Raw genomic sequence first — 15,669 nt, 5'->3', positions numbered from 1 at the left:
TCACAGTACTCACACATACTGTTAATATATATATATAGATATTATAGTGAGAGCCCATCATGGTAATCACATATACTGTTAATATAGATATTTTAGTGAGAGTCTTATCATGGTAATCACATATACTGTTAATATAGATATTTTAGTGAGAGTCTATATTTTAGTGAGAGTCCCATCATGGTAATCACACATACTGTTAATATAGATATTAAAGTGAGAGTCCAAACATGGTACCCTAAATCAGATATTCACAACATATCACACACACTGTAATTATATATACTTTAGTGGTAAATCTTACAAACCTGGGTAGAATGGAAGGAACCAGCACTGTTGATTTGTGACATCAACCATTTAAGGACACGCTGACCTTTAGTTACATTGTCCAACTTGGTATAGGCCAGGATAGCATAAGAGGCTGTCTCAATATCTGATGGTCCCGAGGGCAAACTGCAGTACACACGACCGTTGTCCTTATAGACCGACTCCTTCTGTATACTCCAGTACATCATACCATCTGTAAGTTAGACACAAAACAATTCAGTAAATTACAGTCATGAAAAATTATGATAATATACAACTTTATTTACTGAGGATAAAATACATGTTTAGCAAAAAAAAAAAAAAAAAAAAAAAAAAATTAGGCTTATCTTCCACATGTGTTAATTATAGATAATCAGTCCCCCACCAGATATGGAATTATAATTAAATTTTTGAACTGCCCCTTCCAACAATGGTTAAACTATATACAGGTGGACTAAAACCTGTCGTTCTTGAAAGAAAAAGCATTTTATTTTTTTTTTTAATTATTTTTTTAAAAATAATTCTCCACACCAATTTTCATCCAAATCCATTTAGTTGTTCAGGTTGAGTAGTGTTTTAAAAAGATTTATTCTATGGGTCAGGTGAACAAAAAAAAGCTAATCATAATATTATTACAAAGGGCAGTAACTCTGTAAGTTACAGTCAAATAATTCCTATCTAAAACTCATCCAAGATCTTGTCAATATATGGCTATACATACAAAGTTTCATCAAACTTAGTTGATATTTACTCCAGTTATCAGTTTCACAAAATCCAATAATAATATTACACAAAGGGCAATAACTCTGTAAGTTACTGTCAAATAATTCCCATTTTTGAACTTGTCTGAGATCGTGTCAATATATATATCTACAACAAAGGTTCATCAAACTTTGTTAATATTTACTCCAGTTTTCATGGTTACAAGGTCCAATAATATTATTACTACAAAGGGCAATAACTCTGTAGTTTCTGTCAAATGAACAGGTGAGCTAGTAAATAAGGTCAACCAAATAATCCAAAAAAGTTCCAAGGACAAGTAGTGCAGGAGATAGAGCCCTGATCATTTTTTTCTTTGATGTAGGTCAAAGGTGAAAATGTAGGTCAGAGTGGCCTATTTCTGGTACAGGACATATACCTCCTCATAAGGTGAGTCCAAGCGAGGAATGAAGTTAAGTGTCAAGTAGTGTGAGAGCCAAGACTAACTTTTACTTTGATGTAGGTCAAAGGTGAAAATGTAGGTCAGCCTGGCCTACATTTGGTACAGGACATATACCACAAAATGCAGATGAGTCCAAGCCAGGAATGAATTAAGTATTAGTGTCTAGTTGTGTCAAAGCCCAGACTAACTTTTATTTTGATGTAGGTGAAAGGTGAAAATGTAGGTCAGTGCATGACCTATACTTGGTACATGACACATTGCCTCACTTAGGTGAACCCATGACCCAAGTATGGAATTCTAGATGGATGGAATGACAGATGGACAGGCAGACACAATTTAATGAAAAAAACTATAGTCCCACAGGTTCCTGGGGTAGGGGGTAGGGGGTAGGGGGCATTGTTGTTTGCAGCTCAAATTAATGCCTAGTTCATTTTGAGGCTAAGTCTTCATGTAGTAGTTGGTGGCAACCTCACTTAACAACATGCAGGAGTCTCATTCCTATAGCTTTAATCCAGACCAATTTGGGCAAATGTCTTGGCTGAGGACACAACTACAACAGGAATATCTGTGATTTCTACTTCTATGAGAAACGCAAGATGCCTTGGGGTAAGGGATCACACAACTTCGCTAGCCAAGGGTGTTCAATAGGATGCTCTCCTTTTAAAGGTAAAGGAGCTATTGCACACCCGTGGCTAGCAAAGTTGGGGATCACACACATCTCATTCTAGATCTTCACCTGAGGTTTCAACAACTGATGTTCAACTAAGTTGAATCACAACCTGTATTTCACTATTCTATACAACAATACCTACCCTGATCCTGAGCGAGACTCTCCAATGTTTGAAGGACATCTGATGTTAGGGAGCTGCCCCCGAGGGCAAAGGAGTATGCCAGGATGGCCAATCGGAAGAACTTCTTATCTTGAACCCAAGCATCTTTGTTTCGTGTATAGTCATTTTGCAATGCGGTAAGAACTTGAGACAGCTTATTATCAAAATTCTGCAAATATAGTTACATGTAAGTTTTCATTTTTGAATTATTTTTTTTAATCTATTTCTCAATTCTAGTTGCTTCAAATACGGTTGATCAACAGATATTTTATTCATTCATTGATATAATGGTATATAGTTTTTATCATCACCCCTGCAATCGTTTGTTTGTTAGTACAAATGAGTTGTGTAGTCACATTGACATTCGGTAGATTAAAATGGCTGAGTAATAAATCATAATTTTTAGAATTTTTTCTATGACATGGTTTTTGAAAGTACCAGTATAGTTTCAAGATGTATCAACATACCAGTATAATTTCAAGAAGTATAGATATTTAAGTTGATATGCAGGAGCAACTAAGTGAGAGACTCCAAAGTGCAAATTTCTTTTAGTTTTCAGAATATGTCCATATGATAACAAGAGGCTCAGAGGGCCTGATTCACTCAAATGACCAGTTTGGAACAATGGCAAAATCATCATTTCCAAGAAAACTGAGAAAACTTAACACCACTCCACAATTTGGAACCTAGCTGTGAACTTGAAAATATGTCAAGGTCATTTATAGTGAGGAAACTTCTTCTTATACCATATGCCCTAGGTACCTGCTGTCAAAATGTTGGCCATATGGGCCTTCTGGAACTTGAGAAGATTCTTGAAGTTTGTAGCATATTTGACCCCTGTGACCTTGAAAAAAGGTGAAGGTCATTGATTTGAGGAAATTCAAATGTACTCTTCTCCATGTACCAGTACCTGTACAAATATTAGCTCTCAGTTTTCTAGAAGTTAAAAGTTGGCGGAGGGATCGACAACAGACGATGGAAGCCCACTCCTGCAGCATACCATAAGCCCACTTAGCACTTTGTGCCATGTGAGCATGCAAATAAACCGTAGAAGAAATGACGTTGGTTTGTTTAGGATTCATGTCTATTTTTATCTCAATATCTAGCATACACTGTGTTTTATTATTCATATTTTCATCATATATTAAGATCAATGAACGACAACATGGTACAATGTATACATATTATTCATGCAATCAAAACTATTCTTTGATTAAACCTTTAGGAGTAGATTAGTGATAATGTTTCATTATTCAGAAGTTCTTCTTAATGTTTTAAACACATACGGGGTTGAGGATGTTAATTTGAACTCAGAGCCTTCCATCCTTGTATATATATCTTGTTAACATCTAAGCTAAACTATATTTTCTTTGCAATCAAACTGTCTAGTTTATTCGACAGTTAAGTGTTTTTTTTTTTAACTTACCGGTACATTCAGTCCAGGTAAAGCTTCCTTCGTTTCCTTCAAGCTAATGTAAATATATGCAGCAAGGGTAAATTCGGAAGTACTGCCACCCTATAAAAATGAAAATGATGTATGTGAAAAAAATGCAATAAAAAAAAAAATAGCACACACTGGCAATGCTAAACATCTATCAAAACACAATGACAAAAAATGTCAAATTGAGAATCAGTTGGAAAACAACAACAGACATCAATCCAATATACAAGACATTTGGCATCTCAGGGGGACATCACTGAAATTGATTTGATATTCTACACCTCAGGGGGACATCAATGAAATTGATTTGACATTCTACACCTCAGGGGGACATCAATGAAATTGATTTGACATTCTACATCTCAGGGGACATCAAATAAATTGATTTGACATTCTACACCTCGGGGAACATCAATGAAATATATTTGACATTCTACACCTCAGGGGGACATCAATGAAATTGATTTGACATTCTACATCTCAGGGGGACATCAATGAAATTGATTTGACATTCTACATCTCAGGGGGACATCAATGAAATTGATTTGACATTCTACACCTCAGGGGGACATCAATGAAATTGATTTGACACTCTACATCTCAGGGGACATCAATGAAATAGATTTGACATTTTACATCTCAGGGGGACATCAAAGAAATAAATTTGACATTTTACATCTCAGGGGACATCAAATAAATTGATTTGACATTTCACATCTCAGGGGACATCAAATAAATTGATTTGACATTTTACATCTCAGGGGACATCAATGAAATTGATTTGACATTTTACATCTCAGGGGGACATCAAAGAAATAGATTTGACATTCCACATCTCAGGGGACATCAAATACATACACTGATTTGACATTCTACATCTCAGAAATTAATTTGACATTCTACATTCAAGAGGAAACAAAGAAATTGATTTGACATTCTAAATCTCAGGGGACATCAATGAAATAGATTTGACATTTTACATCTCAGGGGACATCAAATAAATTGATTTGACATTCTAAATCTCAGGGGACATAAATGAAATAAATTTGACATTTTACATCTCAGGGGACATCAAATAAATTGATTTGACATTCTACATCTCAGGGGACATCAATGAAATAGATTTGACATTCTACACCTCAGGGGGACATCAATGAAATTGATTTGACATTCTACATCTCGGGGGACATCAATGAAATGTATTTGACATTCTACATCTCAGGAGGACATCAATGAAATTGATTTGACATTCTACACCTCAGGGGGACATCAATGAAATTGATTTGACACTCTACATCTCAGGGGACATCAATGAAATAGATTTGACATTTTACATCTCAGGGGGACATCAAAGAAATAAATTTGACATTTTACATCTCAGGGGACATCAAATAAATTGATTTGACATTTTACATCTCAGGGGACATCAATGAAATTGATTTGACATTTTACATCTCAGGGGGACATCAAAGAAATAGATTTGACATTTTACATCTCAGGGGACATCAATGAAATTGATTTGACATTTTACATCTGAGGGGGACATCAAAGAAATAGATTTGACATTTTACATCTCAGGGGACATCAATGAAATAGATTTGACATTTTACATCTCAGAGGACATCAAATAAATAAATTTGACATTTTACATCTCAGGGGACATCAAATAAATTGATTTGACATTCTACATCTCAGGGGGACATCAAAGAAATAGATTTGACATTTTACATCTCAGGGGACATCAAATAAATTGATTTGACATTTTACATCTCAGGGGACATCAAATAAATTGATTTGACATTTTACATCTCAGGGGGACATCAAAGAAATAGATTTGACATTTTACATCTCAGGGGGTCGACATCAATGAAATTGATTTGACATTTTACATCTCAGGGGGACTTCAAAGAAATAAATTTGACATTTTACATCTCAGGGGACATCAAATAAATTGATTTGACATTTTACATCTCAGGGGACATCAATGAAATTGATTTGACATTTTACATCTCAGGGGGACATCAAAGAAATAGATTTGACATTCCACATCTCAGGGGACATCAAATACATACACTGATTTGACATTCTACATCTCAGAAATTAATTCGACATTCTACATTCAAGAGGAAACAAAGAAATTGATTTGACATTCTAAATCTCCAAATGAGATCAAAGAAAGAGTTTAGACATCTACATCTCAAGAAGACAATGCAAAGAAATTGACCTGACATCTTATAAAGTTGCATTCTGCCTGGATCTGTAGAAGGCCTTTCTAAGGCCATGTTGGTCATGAGACCCTAATCATCATTTTCGAAAGAACAGAAAATGGAGATGGGTCAGTCGCACGAATATAGTACAAGTGTACTTACTTGCATTTCTGTGTGGATTACACGGCCAGGTTCATCAAAGATGAAATCTTTATTGATCTGATTAAGCAACCATGTCACACTTTTGGAGATATCTGCATCATCTACGGTCACTGGGATGAATTGTTTGGACATTGCAAATGATTTCACAACAAAAGCTGTCAGCCTACAACAAACGAGGCCATCTAGAGTTATCTCCCCTGATGTGGTCATTGTGCTCTGTTAACAGCAGAATTATGTGTAATATTTATATATATGTATATATATATCATTACCTACATTATACGGATTGAGCCGACAAGGACTCTTGGTTTACAAGACCAATGTTCTGAACTTACCAGAATCTGTAAAACACTATCTGAGAGGGAAACTTACAAGGATCTGTTAAACACTATCTGAGAGGGAAACTTACCAGGATCTGTACAACACTATCTGAGAGGGAAACTTACAAGGATCTGTAAAACACTATCTGAGGGGGAAACTTACCAGGATCTGTACAACACTATCTGAGGGGGAAACTTATCAGGATCTGTAAAACACTATCTGAGGGGACACTTACAAGGGTCTGTAAAACACTATCTGAGGGGGAAACTTACAAAGATCTGTAAAACACTATCTGAGAGGGAAACTTACAAGGGTCTGTAAAACACTACCTAAGGGGGAAACTAACCAGGATCTGTAAAACACTATCGGAGGGGAAACTTACCAGGATCTGTTAAACACTATCTGAGGGGGAAACTCACCAGGATCTGTAAAACACTATCTGAGGGGGAAACTCACCAGGATCTGTAAAACACTATCTGAGGGGGAAACTCACCAGGATCGGTACAACACTATCGGAGGGGGAAACTTACCAGGATCTGTAAAACACTATCTGAGGGGGAAACTTACCAGGATCTGTACAACACTATCTGAGGGGGAAACTCACCAGGATCGGTACAACACTATCGGAGGGGGAAACTTACAAGGATCTGTAAAACACTATCTGAGGGGGAAACTCACCAGGATCTGTAAAACACTATCTGAGAGGGAAACTTACAAAGATCTGTAAAACACTATCTGAGAGGGAAACTTACAAGGATCTGTAAAACACTATCTGAGGGGGAAACTTACCAGGATCTGTACAACACTATCTGAGGGGGAAACTTACAAGGATCTGTAAAACACTATCTGAGGGGGAAACTTACCAGGATCTGTTAAACACTATCTGAGAGGGAAACTTACAAGGATCTGTAAAACACTATCTGAGGGGGAAACTTACCAGGATCTGTAAAACACTATCTGAGGGGGAAACTTACAAGGATCTGTAAAACACTATCTGAGGGGGAAACTTACCAGGATCTGTTAAACACTATCTGAGAGGGAAACTTACCAGGATCTGTAAAACACTATCTGAGGGGGAAACTTACCAGGATCTGTTAAACACTATCTGAGAGGGAAACTTACAAGGATCTGTTAAACACTATCTGAGAGGGAAACTTACCAGGATCTGTAAAACACTATCTGAGAGGGAAACTTATCAGGATCTGTAAAACACTATCTGAGGGGGAAACTTACCAGGATCTGTTAAACACTATCTGAGGGGGAAACTTACAAGGATCTGTAAAACACTATCTGAGGGGAAACTTACCAAGATCTGTACAACACTATCTGAGGGGAAACTTCCCAGGATCTGTAAAACACAATCTGAGGGGAAACTTACCAGGATCTGTAAAACACTATCTGAGAGGGAAACTTACTAGGATCTGTAAAACACTATCTGAGGGGGAAACTCACCAGGATCTGTAAAACACTATCTGAGGGGGAAACTCACCAGGATCGGTACAACACTATCGGAGGGGGAAACTTACAAGGATCTGTAAAACACTATCTGAGGGGGAAACTCACCAGGATCTGTAAAACACTATCTGAGGGGGAAACTCACCAGGATCGGTACAACACTATCGGAGGGGGAAACTTACAAGGATCTGTTAAAACACTATCTGAGGGGGAAACTTACAAGGATCTGTTAAACACTATCTGAGGGGGAAACTTACCAGGATCGGTAAAACACTATCTGAGGAGGAAAGTTACCAGGATCTGTAAAACACTATCTGAGGGGGAAACTTACCAGGATCTGTACAACACTATCGGAGGGGGAAACTTACAAGGATCTGTACAACACTATCTGAGGGGGAAACTTACAAGGATCTGTAAAACACTATCTGAGGGGAAACTTACCAGGATCTGTAAAACACTATCTGAGGGGGAAACTTACCAGGATCTGTAAAACACTATCTGAGGGGAAACTTACCAGGATCTGTACAACACTATCTGAGGGGGAAACTTACAAAGATCTGTAAAACACTATCTGAGGGGAAACTTACCAGGATCTGTAAAACACTATCTGAGGGGGAAACTTACAAAGATCTGTAAAACACTATCTGAGAGGGAAACTTACAAGGGTCTGTAAAATACTATCTGAGGGGAAAACTTACAAGGGTCTGTAAAACACTATCTGAGGGGGAAACTTACAAAGATCTGTAAAACACTATCTGAGAGGGAAACTTACAAAGATCTGTAAAACACTATCTGAGAGGGAAACTTACAAGGGTCTGTAAAACACTATCTGAGGGGAAAACTTACAAGGGTCTGTAAAACACTATCTGAGGGGGAAACTTACAAAGATCTGTAAAACACTATCTGAGAGGGAAACTTACAAAGATCTGTAAAACACTATCTGAGAGGGAAACTTACAAGGGTCTGTAAAACACTATCTGAGGGGGAAACTTACCAGGATCTGTAAAACACTATCTGAGAGGGAAACTTACAAGGGTCTGTAAAACACTATCTGAGGGGGAAACTTACAAGGGTCTGTAAAACACTATCTGAGGGGGAAACTTACAAAGATCTGTAAAACACTATCTGAGAGGGAAACTTACAAGGATCTGTAAAACACTATCTGAGAGGGAAACTTACAAGGATCTGTAAAACACTATCTGAGGGGGAAACTTACCAGGATCTGTACAACACTATCTGAGGGGGAAACTTACAAGGATCTGTAAAACACTATCTGAGGGGACACTTACCAGGATCTGTAAAACACTATCTGAGAGAACCTTACCAGGATCTGTAAAACACTATCTGAGAGGGAAACTTACCAGGATCTGTAAAACACTATCTGAGGGGGAAACTTACCAGGATCTGTACAACACTATCTGAGAGGGAAACTTACAAGGATCTGTAAAACACTATCTGAGGGGAAACTTACCAGGAGCTACCAGAGTTATCACTCTTTCCAAAGGCACTATAGGATGCATCTGCATGCTTGTAATTCTGTTCTCTTTGGTAGCCTGCAATCCCAATGAAATTTGTGATAATAAATATCAAAGCAATTTGCTTCAAAATAACAATGGAAAACAAATCTTAATCCACTTTGACTTACAAAAGTTTATCAGCATGAGACTCAGTAGGATTTCAAACAAACAGGTATTGAGTAACTTTGCAATAAACTGACCTTGACCTTCTTTCAAGGTCAGATTACAAATATCTTTAACAGTTAGTTGAACTGACTTTTACATTGATATACCCCGCCACCCATATCAAACGTACCTGATTATATATATTTATTGGTAAGTTCATCTGTATCAAACGTAACCGATTCCATATATTTGTTGGTACGTATAAGTTCCACCTGTATCAAACCTACCCGTTTATATATATTTGTTGGTACATTCCACCCGTATCAAACCTACCAAATTCCATATATTTGTTGGTACGTTCCTACCGTATCAAACCTACCTGATTCCATATATTTGTTGGTACGTTCCATCCGTATCAAACCTACCTGATTCCATATATTTGTTGGTACGTTCCACCCGTATCAAACCTACCTGATTCCATATATTTGTTGGTACGTTCCACAAGTGACTGATCCACAACATCTTTGACCGCTTCGACATATTTTCGGACGAAAATGCTAGGGACGAGAGTGATCATGTTCTGTTCTCCACATCCAGATGGTTGTCTGACCAGCGAGTCCAAATTCTCAATAGTTGGCCCCATCACATCACCTAGTAAGTTATAAGCACATCTTAATTAAACCTTTACAGAAAATTTTCATGAGGAAACATCTGATCATAGTAAAATGATTTTTCTGACACAATAGCTAGCTTATTATAATAATAATAATGTTACACAAAATAGGCAATATAATTGTGTGATTTTTAAATTTCTAATTTTTTCCAATCCCCTTTTTTCTCCTCCTAATAAGTCCAGTGTGACAATGCCTTACTGTTTGCCTTTAGTCTTTTCCCCTGTGAGGAATTAGGCTACATGCATGTATGTGCATGTTCTCCCCCTTGATTGGTTGAGACAAACCATTGTATATATGTTCTCTCCCTTGATTGGTTGAGACAAACCTTGATTGGTTGAGACAAACCATTGTATATTTGTTCTTTCCCTTGATTGGTTGAGACAAACCATTGTATATATGTTCTCTCCCTTGATTGGTTGAGACAAACCATTGTATATGTGTTCTCTCCCTTGATTGGTTGAGACAAACCACTATAAATATAATCTCTCCCTTGATTGGTCAAAGTCTATAAACCAGTGGCACTGCCATGCTTCTATCAGTTTGACATTTTACTTTAAATTTTCATTAATGAAGGAATATATATGGGTTGCCCATTCACAGTTTTATGTGACCAGGAAGGTTGGCAACGCATCATGGGTGTGGGCTTTCAATAACACCATGATATGGCAGTGTCTTTCCATGAACAATACCTGTGACCGTTATATAGTTCGACTTGGACCCTTCCACCACTACGGCACCTTCAGCTGGTAACGCCTCCATCACAAAATCAGCCGTTTGGTCGACTTCATGTTTAATTGACATAGAACTCGCTCCATAACTTGTCTTTCCCTCTGGCTGTAAACACAGATTATAAATATATTTTGGGTTCATTGTTTGACCTGCTGTTTGATATCCTTCCCATAAATATTGCTACCCGCACTGCATTATCTCATAAACTTCAAAATAGGGTAGAAGATGATAAAATAATTTATGTACTTTATGCATGCTAATAACAAATCATGAATGCACTAACCTCCACCAGCAAACTTTGTTCCACGATGTCCGTCTTCTTTGGCGATACTGCACTGACGCGGAGTTTTATGTTGCCTATCACCTTGGGATAAATCCACAGGAAAAATCCAGCCGAACTGTTGGAGGGTACCTGAGGTCATATGCAAAACAACTAGGTCACATCTTTAACATTGAAGATGATACACTATATATACTGTACAGTTAATACTGGTTATATAACATTATAATATTGTATATAATATCAACTATATATAACATTGTATGTAAAAAATTGACAACATTATAATATTGTATATAATATCAACTATATATAACATTGTATGTAATATTGACAACATTATAATAGTGTATATAATACTGACTATATAAAGCATTGTAGCATATGTAATATTAACAATATAATTAAGGTAGACCTTCGACCTTGTCACATGATTTATACACACTATACATTTACAAAGGTTGACCTTTGACCTGGTCACATGATTTGTACATACTATATATTTAACAAAAGTTGACCTTTAACCTTGTCACATGATTTGTACACACTATACATTTACAAAGGTTGTCCTTTGACCTTGTCACATGATTTGCACACAATATATATATATATACACACAAAGGTTGACCTTTGACCTTGTTACATGATTTGTACATACTAATATTTACATGGGTTGACCTATGACCTTGTAAACTAATTCATACCGTCAGTCCAGTTTTCGTCACTGCCACAGCTTTAGCCTGAGATTCATCTTCTAAGATTTCCTTTGTGTATTCAAGTGGAAATACACCAAAGGATTCTTCCAACGGAGCGCTCAATGTCACATCTGCCTGTAATAGAAATAGTGACCAAATGAGACCTCTTTATCAAAAGATTGCTGTATCTTATAGAGGTCTATAAGGGATTGCTGTATCTTATAAAGGTCTATAAGGGATTGCTGTATCTCATAGAGGTATATAAGGGATTGCTGTATCTTATAGAAGTATATAAGGGATTGCTGTATCTTATAGGGGTATATTAGGGATTGCTGTATCTTAAAGAGGTATATAAGGGATTGCTGTATCTTATAGGGGTATATAAGGGATTGCTGTATCTTATAGGGTATATAAGGGATTGCTATATCTTATAGGGTATATAAGGGATTGCTGTATCTTATAGAGGTATATTAAAGATTGCTGTATCTTATAGAGGTATATTAAAGATTGCTGTATCTTATAGGGGTATATAAGGGATTGCTGTATCTTATAGGGTTTATAAGGGATTGCTGTATCGTATAGAGGTATATAAGGGATTGCTGTATCTTATAGAGGTATATAAGGGATTGCTGTATCTTATAGGGTTATATAAGGGATTGCTGTATCTTATAGGGGTATATAAGGGATTGCTGTATCTTATAGAGGTATATAAGGGATTGCTGTATCTTATAGAGTTATATAAGGGATTGCTGTATCTTATAGGGTATATAAGGGATTGCTGTATCTTATAGGGGTATATAAGGGATTGCTGTATCTTATAGGGGTATATAAGGGATTGCTGTATCTTATAGGGGTATATAAGGGATTGCTGTATCTTATAGGGTATATAAGGGATTGCTATATCTTATAGAGGTATATAAGGGATTGCTGTATCTTATAGAGGTATATAAGGGATTGCTGTATCTTATAGAGGTATATAAGGGATTGCTGTATCTTATAGGGTATATAAGGGATTGCTGTATCTTATAGGGGTATATAAGGGATTGCTGTATCTTATAGGGGTATATAAGGGATTGCTGTATCTTATAGAGGTATATAAGGGATTGCTGTATCTTATAGAGTTATATAAGGGATTGCTGTATCTTATAGGGTATATAAGGGATTGCTGTATCTTATAGGGGTATATAAGGGATTGCTGTATCTTATAGGGGTATATAAGGGATTGCTGTATCTTATAGGGGTATATAAGGGATTGCTATATCTTATAGGGTATATAAGGGATTGCTGTATCTAAAAGTGGTATATAAGGGATTGCTGTATCTTATAGGGTATATAAGGGATTGCTGTATCTTATATAGGTATATAAGGGATTGCTGTATCTTATAGGGGTATATAAGGGATTGTTGTATATTATAGAGGTATGTAAGGGATTGCTGTATCTGATAGGGTATATAAGGGATTGCTGTATCTTATAGGGGTATATAAGGGATTGCTGAATCTTATAGGGGTATATAAGGGATTGCTGTATTTTATAAAGGTTATATGTAAAGAATTGCTGAATCTTATAAGGTTAAATAACAAATTGCTGTAATTTATGAAGGTTATATATAAAGGATTGCTGTATCTAATTGGGGTATATAAGGGATTGCTGTATCTTATAGGGGTATATTAGGGATTGCTGTATCTTATAGGGGTATATTAGGGATTGCTGTATTTTATAGGGTATATAATGGATTGCTATATCTTATAGGGTATATAAGGGATTGCTGTATCTTATAGAGGTATATAAGGGATTGCTGTATCTTATAGGGGTATATAAGAGATTGCTGTATATTATAGAGGTATGTAAGGGATTGCTGTATCGTATAGAGGTATATAAGGGATTGCTGTATCGTATAGAGGTATATAAGGGATTGCTGTATCGTATAGAGGTATATAAGGGATTGCTGTATATTATAGAGGTATGTGAGGGATTGCTGTATCTTATAGGGGTATATAAGGGATTGCTGTATCTTATAGAGGTATATAAGGGATTGCTGTATCTTATAGGGTATATAAGGGATTGCTGTATCTTATAGGGTATATAAGGGATTGCTGTATCTTATAGGGGTATATAAGGGATTGCTGTATCTTATAGGGGTATATAAGGGATTGCTGTATCTTATAGAGTTATATAAGGGATTGCTGTATCTTATAGGGTATATAAGGGATTGCTGTATCTTATAGGGGTATATAAGGGATTGCTGTATCTTATAGGGGTATATAAGGGATTGCTGTATCTTATAGGGGTATATAAGGGATTGCTGTATCTTATAGGGTATATAAGGGATTGCTATATCTTATAGGGTATATAAGGGATTGCTGTATCTAAAAGAGGTATATAAGGGATTGCTGTATCTTATAGGGTATATAAGGGATTGCTGTATCTTATATAGGTATATAAGGGATTGCTGTATCTTATAGGGGTATATAAAGGATTGCTGTATCTTATAGAGGTATATAAGGGATTGCTGTATTTTATAAAGGTTATATGTAAAGAATTGCTGATTCTTATAGGGATAAATAACAAATTGCTGTAATTTATAAAGGTTATATATAAAGGATTGCTGTATCTAATTGGGGTATATAACCAAGGAATGTTGTATTTTTATAGAGGCAGATAAAGGATTGTGGTATTTTTATAGAGGTAGATAAAGGATTGTTGTATTTTTATACAGAACTAGATATACTTACAGTTAAAGGATTATTGTAGTAGTTGAAGACATAGATGTTGAGTTTGAACTTCTCTCCACGTTTAACAGTTAAAGGAAATTCTAGACTGACAAACATCTGTTTCATAACAGTCAACTGAAACAAGAAATCAGACTCCATCAAAAGCTATATGTTACAGAATTTTTGAAAATAAATTTCATTTTCCTTATATCAAGTGATAAATATATAGTTATTTAGACTACCAATCACTAATCTAATTTTATTGTGAAAGAAAATGAAGTTGTATTGAATCAAATTGACTTGCGCTAAATATATAAGTAATATTGACTGTCCCAATTTTTATTATGGTAAGTTTTAAATGATTACTCTCAAAAATTCACAAAAATTTCAGTTGTTTTCCCCCAAAATAAACAAATAAATGTTCATGTGTTATATACTGTAAATTATGAAACCTTTGTTGTGTATCAATTAACTTTTGCTGTTTTTTTGGTTGCTATGGAAACACGAATATATTGGGTTATTGGTATATTATTTTAAGTTTATACCCACAAGTACACACAAACTTTTCATGTTATAAAGTATTACAAGAGGCCCATGGGCCTTACCGGACACTGGAGTTTTGAAATATTTGTCAATATGACATTTATTGACCGCGCCTATCAGCCCCTGGGGTCAGTCAGGCCATACTTGCATTTATATACCATCAAACTACCTTCCAAATCTACTTCCAACAAATGATAGTTAAAAATATGATTTTCATTTAAGAACTATAGTAAAGTTTAACTTCTCCCAAGGGGCAAATATGAGTCCTCAGGGATATGAAATTCACAATTTTGGTAAAGCACCTTAAGATCTTTTCATCTATATGAAGATCAAGTATTTGCTTCTACCATATTTGGGTCTAGAGAAGATTTTTGAATTTTTGAAATTTTAGTCACTTTGACACATTTTGTCCCCACCCCTCAGTCACCTTGGAAGTGAGGACCATATGATTCACATTTTTGGCTGACCTTTGGTCATGGATGGTTTCTGCAAAATTTCATTAAAATTGGTTCAGGGGTTTTTGAGAAGAAGTC

General features: G+C 36.0%; 1 protein-coding gene across 3 annotated transcripts in view; it reads right to left on the bottom strand.

Moving 5' to 3' along the window:
- The window catches only part of LOC117338182 (alpha-2-macroglobulin-like), a 240,187-nt gene that overhangs the window by 9,405 nt on the left and 215,113 nt on the right, over nucleotides 1–15,669 (bottom strand). For all 3 annotated transcript variants that reach the window (XM_033899429.1, XM_033899431.1, XM_033899430.1), the window contains exons 23-32: nucleotides 14,615–14,728; nucleotides 11,891–12,016; nucleotides 11,190–11,318; nucleotides 10,867–11,011; nucleotides 9,975–10,154; nucleotides 9,353–9,434; nucleotides 6,106–6,268; nucleotides 3,722–3,811; nucleotides 2,278–2,464; nucleotides 306–517 (exon numbers count right to left, since the gene is read on the bottom strand). In XM_033899429.1, the coding sequence (XP_033755320.1) occupies nucleotides 306–517; nucleotides 2,278–2,464; nucleotides 3,722–3,811; nucleotides 6,106–6,268; nucleotides 9,353–9,434; nucleotides 9,975–10,154; nucleotides 10,867–11,011; nucleotides 11,190–11,318; nucleotides 11,891–12,016; nucleotides 14,615–14,728 (1,428 nt within the window). The remainder of the gene's footprint in view (nucleotides 1–305; nucleotides 518–2,277; nucleotides 2,465–3,721; nucleotides 3,812–6,105; nucleotides 6,269–9,352; nucleotides 9,435–9,974; nucleotides 10,155–10,866; nucleotides 11,012–11,189; nucleotides 11,319–11,890; nucleotides 12,017–14,614; nucleotides 14,729–15,669) is intronic.

Source organism: Pecten maximus, chromosome 11, assembly GCF_902652985.1.
Source record: "Pecten maximus chromosome 11, xPecMax1.1, whole genome shotgun sequence".
NCBI lineage: Eukaryota > Metazoa > Mollusca > Bivalvia > Pectinida > Pectinidae > Pecten > Pecten maximus.
The sequence above is the reverse complement of the archived record's forward strand: the minus strand, read 5'-3'. Positions and strand labels throughout refer to the sequence as shown.